The sequence below is a fragment of the Elephas maximus genome, chromosome 3, assembly GCF_024166365.1.
Source record: "Elephas maximus indicus isolate mEleMax1 chromosome 3, mEleMax1 primary haplotype, whole genome shotgun sequence".
NCBI lineage: Eukaryota > Metazoa > Chordata > Mammalia > Proboscidea > Elephantidae > Elephas > Elephas maximus.
In genome coordinates this window covers 191,415,154-191,421,375 of record NC_064821.1, presented here as the reverse complement: position 1 = coordinate 191,421,375, position 6,222 = coordinate 191,415,154, and the positions used below count along the sequence as shown (strand labels likewise).

General features: G+C 49.4%; 1 protein-coding gene across 3 annotated transcripts; it reads left to right on the top strand.

Moving 5' to 3' along the window:
* The first annotated feature begins 836 nt into the window (after window positions 1–836).
* S100A2 (S100 calcium binding protein A2) lies at window positions 837–4,551 on the top strand. Of its 3 annotated transcripts, none has more exons than XM_049876014.1 (3): window positions 837–957; window positions 2,781–2,928; window positions 4,308–4,551. In XM_049876014.1, exons 2-3 carry the CDS (start codon window positions 2,788–2,790, stop codon window positions 4,458–4,460), a joined length of 294 nt encoding a protein of 97 aa, XP_049731971.1. In that variant the 5' UTR covers window positions 837–957; window positions 2,781–2,787; the 3' UTR covers window positions 4,461–4,551. The 3 variants fall into 3 exon arrangements, with proteins under 3 accessions (XP_049731971.1, XP_049731972.1, XP_049731969.1); XM_049876015.1 differs by having other exon boundaries at window positions 938–1,025; XM_049876012.1 differs by lacking the exon at window positions 837–957 and adding an exon at window positions 1,573–1,897.
* Window positions 4,552–6,222: the final 1,671 nt, after the last annotated feature.

Here is a 6,222-nt window from a genome sequence, read left to right as displayed (position 1 = left end):
GGGAACTTTCTTACCCTGTGCACAGTCCAGCTCTAGCCCCACCCCAATCCGACAGCACACCCCAGCCCCAAATTTCTACTGAGGTTGTTTGCAGAGCAGTCCAGGTCTCTTTTTGCTTCCCAGTCTCCTTCCAGACCCCTTCCTACCCGAAGGAGTCTTTCAAGGTGTTTTAAAACACCCCCAGTTACCTCATTACCTCATTACGAGGCATTCTGGTGCCCACTATTAAAAGTAACTTTGTTTCCTGCACCCTCTGAAGTCAGTCCTGCCTTCCTGCTCCTGACACAGCTATCTTCTCTGGCACCCAGATTTCTAATGGTGGCCCCTTCTCTCTCTCTCACACGCACACACACGGACTCACACATTCACTCACACACTTACTCAATTCTGCTCATTGGATATACAAGAAAACCAGGGTCCCATGGAGTTGGAGTGGCAGGGAGGCCCCTGGTTTAAGGCACATGCACCCTGGGCTGTGAAGGCCAGGCGTGGTTCTGCAGCCCCGATGCAGGAATGAGCTGTGACTCTCAGGCATGTCCTGAGAACAAGGCTGGCAGGAGTCTCCAGGCCCCGGGAACATGGGCGGGTGGGGGGGTTGAAGGGTTTGGGGGTGCTACATCCTCTCACCCCGTGCTGGGGCTCCCAGGGTTTGGGCCCTGCTGCCCCTCCTCCGTGACATGCCCACTCCCTGCTGTGGCTGGGTGGGCTCAGGGGCTGCCCTGGCTGGGTCTGGAGCCTCCTGGAGCGCTTCTGGAAAACAGCAGCCTCTGGGAGGGAGGGGACTCCAAGGGAGTGGGCGGGGTGGCAGGAGGCCAGCTTTGGCAGGATCAGGTTGGGACAGGTTTGATTCCCTCAAAATGCTTTGTTGGGGGCCAGTGGAGCTGGCATATAAATTCCTACTCTGGGTGCCTGGCTGCTTTGCTTTCCTTCCTGGGTCTCTTCCTGCTACCTGGTCTGGTGAGTACATCTGTCTTGCTGAGGCAGGGATAGCTCTGGGCCCATACTGCCAGCTGGCCTTCACACAGGTGGGTGAGAGCAGGAAGCAGCAGTGGGCAGTCGGGGTCTCCGTTTTTGTCCCTCTGTCTTTTAGTCACCATAGTTTGCTCACTTTGGCTTCCTTGATGAGAGCAGCCTGAAGCCTCTCTGGGTCTCTCCCATTTGGGGCACCCACTGTGGAGTGTCAGATTGAGGGGTCTTATTTTAGGTTCCTCTGTGTGGTCTCAGTCTGGGAGTCCCTCTGGGGTTCTCTCAGTTTGGGGGTCCCTCTGTGGCTCTTTCAGTCTGGGGATCCCTCTGAGGCTCTCTCAGTTTGGGGGGGTCCCTCTGTGACACTCTCAGTTTGGGGGCCCCTCTGTGGCTCTCTCAGGTTGGATATTTCAGTTTAAGAGCCCTTCTTTGGGGGTTTAGGCCAAGGAGTATGAGGTGTGTGTGTGTGTGTGTGTGTTTTTTTTTTTTTTTTTGCAAAGTCCTGGATTCTAGCAGGACTGAAGAACAAGAGCCAGGAATCTCAAGTGCCTGGCCCGCCTGAGTCCTGGCCCTGAGTAGCAGCATAGCTCTGCCCACTGTAGCTTTCCACCCTCTCTTGCCTTGGTAAAGGCAGGGTTGGTAGGATGGGCCAGGGCTTTCTCTGCCCCAGGCACCAGGTTCTCTGACCTCACCCTGGGACCTGCCTAGCCTTCCCAGGCTAGTCTGTGCAAGCTCAGAGGCAGGGCCTCTAGGTCTGTCCTTGTGTCCCCAGGGTCTGCCCTGATCCCAGGGCACTGGACACTTAATTTCTTTGGTTCCAGTCCCAACAGATAGCCAGCAGAGGTGTAATGAGGGAGGAACAGAAGTGGGCACTTGCCCCTGGGCACAAGTCCAAGGGGGCACGAGACCAGGCATGGAATGACACTTCGAGGTACCACAAATATGAAAGGCGACTGACTAAGGCAGGCAGACTGGGGGGGGGTGTGGGGGGGGGAGGCGTTTCTGCTGACGCAGCACTGCTGTCAACCTCTATTCATGTTGAAATTGGGGTGCAATTTAGAGATTGCTCCTGGGTGCTAGTTATCCTTGTTAGGTCCATAATAGCCAGGACCCTTCCTGGTAGAGAGGATGTTTGGTTGCCCCCACGCTACCCAAACTTGCCCTGTCTGCATAGTGATGTCACCCTACAGCTCAGGGGCCTTTGATGTGAGGAGAGACATTGTCCCTATCCTTTGAGAACCCTCAGTCTGAGGGAAGAGATGGCCCTGCCCCAAGGGAAATTCCAGTTAGATGGGAGAGAGGCACCCTCTGGCATTAGGAACCCTGGTCTGAGTAGGGAAAGGACTCCTCAGCAAACTTCATACCCCTAGGCTGTGGCCATGCCATTGCCCAACAGCTCGCAGAGCCCCCACTGACTGGCTGTGGAGACGCCCATGGACCCCAGTGCTTAACACAAAGGCCACTGTTCTGTGGAAGGAGCTGCACAGACAGGAGTCAAAATGGGGTCATTCTGTCATTTCCCTCCCCACAGAGATTCAAAGGGGGCAGCCCTACCACTGGGGAGCCCCAAGTGGGATCAAAGAGGACATGAGGCCCAGTTAGCAGTGAGCCTCTGACTTGATGTGAGATGGAGATACGGCCCCTGCCTTCAAGGAGCCACAGTCTGAGGGGGAGACACAGCCCCTGCCTTCATACTCAGAAAGGAGTTTGGGAGGTAGTTTGGATCCCAATGGAAGAAATGGGTTCTGCAGTTTGGGTGTAGGCCCCAAAAGCCTTGGTGGTGTCACAATCACCTGACACCTCTGTGGCCTCAGATCCAAGATGTCCAGTCCCCTGGAACAAGCACTGGCTGTGATGGTCACCACCTTCCACAAGTACTCAGGCCAAGAGGGTGACAAGTTCAAGCTGAGTAAGGCTGAGATGAAGGAACTTCTGCACAAGGAGCTGCCTAGCTTTGTGGGGGTGAGTGCGGCAGGCCGGGGTGGGGAAGGCCTCTGATGTCTTGGTGTGTGAGTGTGTGGCTCAGGGTATATCTTCTCTCCACCTTCTCCTCCCAGCCCTACCCTCATGCTGATGTAGACACCAGGGTGAGGCCAAGACCCCCACCCACTGCCCTACCTTCTGCTTCACGGCCCCATGGGAGTGGGAGTAGAGGTCCACATTCTATTAAAGTCTGTATTAATGGCTGTTCTCTGCAGCCTTCTAGAGAACAGGTGTGCTGTCAGGGTCCTCAAAGTCCACCTGTCAATCCCCTCATTGTAGAGTTGAGCAAACCAGAGCCCAGCTTGCTCTCTTCTTCCATATCTTTGTGCCAAGCTAAGGTGTTTAGGGAGAGAAAAGTCCAGACAAAAACGTGCATGCTGGAACATTTTGCAGACAGATTTAGCCAACTTTCAGTTTGCCCCTTACCACATCAACTCGTGGATAATCTGTAAGTCAGGTCTCAGGCTTTGAAAGTAGAAGGCATGTCCTTCTCCCCTCCCCCTCTTTCTGGTTAAACTTTTCTAATTTGGTTTCATTTTTCCTGGTATTAAAAACAGTTGGCCTTTTCGATGCATGCTACACATGGATGAACTTTGGAAACATTGCGCTGAGCAGAATAAGTCAAATGCAAAAGAACAAATACTGTATGACCTCACTTTAAACATGAAATAAGCAAACATATGGAAACCTAAGATTATTAATGGTTACCAGGAATGTCAGGAAGGGAGAAAGGGAGAGTTTTTGTTTGGGGGACATTGAGTTTATGTTAATGGTGGTAGAATATTTTGGAACAGAATGGTGAGAATGTTGGCACAACATGAAAAATGTAATCATTGTCATCGAATTGTAAATGTAAAAGTTGCTGTGTTGGCGAATGTTTTGGTGTGTTTATTTTGACTGTAATAAACATGCACACACACACACACACACACACAGAACAAACACGCACTCACACACAAAAAGAGCTTGCCTTTTCTGAATTCCCCCTGCTGGTGATGGGGGGCAGCAGTGGCCCCAGAAATCTTTAGTTCCCTCATCAGCAAAATGGAGGTAATGATACCTATTCAGTGGGTTCCTATGAAGACTGTAGCAGATACCGTGCTTGGAGGAGTACCTGGCATGCTCCCCACTCCCAGCAGGGCAGGATTGGAGACTCTCACCAATGAATGTCCATATAGCCTTACTCACTAAGCCCTCTTAGTAGCTCCTAGGGGCTCCCTTCCCACCACTTTCCCCACTGTTCAGTGAGGAGGGAGAGCTGGGCACCGGTCAGTGTGTGTGTATCTCTGCTTTTGTGTTTGGTACGGAGATAGAGGTGGGGGCCAGCTTGATGATGACTACATTCTCTCTTGCTTCAGGGGGAGGTGGATGAGGAGGGACTGAAGAAGCTGATGGGCGACCTCGATGAGAACAGCGACCAGCAGGTGGACTTCCAGGAGTATGCTGTGTTTCTGGCCCTCATCACTATGATGTGCAATGACTTCTTCCAGGGCTTCTCACAGCGGGCCTGAAACAGAGCCCTTGACCCCCTGTCCATGGGCCTTTCTGGTTCAGGAGGACTCTCTATTCCTTTTAGTTTTGCACTCAATAAACTTTGTTTTTGAAGATAATATTGTAGTTGCTGAGTGATGTTCTGTAACCTCATTGGCTCAGTTGGATGCTGGAAACTGAAGGCCTCCTAGATCCCATCTCCTTCTGGGCCCTGGTTCTCCTTCTGAAATCTCCCCAAGGCCTTAGGTTCCAGACTTTTAGATTTCAAATGCAAGTAACATTCTGGACATTGAGATAAGTTGCCAACATTGTATTTTATGAAATAAAAAATATTTAAAAAGGCAAATACCATAATCAATACTATCATTTCCTAAAAAGAAAAAAATTTACACTTCCAACAAAAGAGGAAGGACAGAACTTGACATTGAATACTGTGAGCAATGAGTTGTTTTAGGATCTGCTCAAGAGACATAAGTTGGTCTAATCAATCCTGCAAGCCTTGGTTGTAAGAACTTCTTGTAAGTTTTCAGGCCATCAGCAGTATAGCTTTTTCTTCCCTCTCTCTTTTTTTTTTTTTAAGCTGTATTTCTTTTAATATCTGCTCTCAGATTGGTAGCTGTAGTTTGAGTTCATTCCTTTCCTGTTGGTCTTTGCTGAAAGCTACAAGGTGTTAGCTCATGTCAACATTCTACCATTTTCCCTAAAACTATACTCTAGGTACATAGAAGACTGTTTGACCAAGTGCTTTGCCATCTCATAAATAGGTTTGCCAGTTTTCCAGTCTCCAAAGGTTAGAGCCTCATATTTTATTGCCTTCCTTTCTCCATTCAGTCAATTCCACATTTTAGTTTCTTTTTTATTGATGGATCCCGCTAGTTATCACATTCTCTACTAGTTGGGGATGTATTAAATTATAAGCTACAGTAAACCTGACTAACAGTGGTTTAAATAAATTGTGTTTAATGTCTCATACAACAAGAAGTCTGGGGTAGGCAGTTCAGGTTTTGATTTAGTGATTCTGCGATGCTGCTTTGGTTATCTGTTGTTGCATAACAAACCACCCCAGTACTTGGTGGCTTAAAACATAAATTTATCATCTCTCATGGTTCTGTGGGTAGACTGGGCTCAGTTGGTGGTTCTCATCTGAAGTCTGTCATGTGGTTGCAGACAGAAGTTGGAGGTGGAGCCATTTGAAAGTTCAACTTAACTCAGCCTCCAAGAGAGCTCACTCAAATGCGTGGAAATTGATGCTGGTTGTCTGTTGGGAGCTCAGATGAGGCTGTCAACTGGAGTGCCTACCTAACCTGTTGCCACAAATCGATTCCAACTCATAGTGACCCTACAGGACAGAGTAGAACTGCCCCATATGGTTTCCAAGGAATGCCTGGTGGATTCGAACTGCCAACCTTTTGATGAGCAGCCGTAGCTCTTAACCACTACGCCACCAGGGTTTCCTATGATCTCCGTTATGTGGCTTGGGCTTCTCAGAGCATAGCAGCTGGGTTCTGAGAGTGTGTGTTCCAAAAGTGAGTATTCTAAGAAGCCTAAATGGAAGTCTGGCAGGATTCTTAAGACTTAGCCTTGAAAATTCCAGAACATCATTTCTACTGCATTCTATTGATCAAGCAAGTCAGTAAGCCTGGCCCAGATTCAAGGAGAGGAGAATCAGATTTTCTATCTTAATAGGAGGAGCAGCATTCATGAAACTGCAATGACTACATTTCGTATCCCCCCCATATGCAAAATATACTCACCTTCTTCCCAAGATCCACAAAGTTTCAG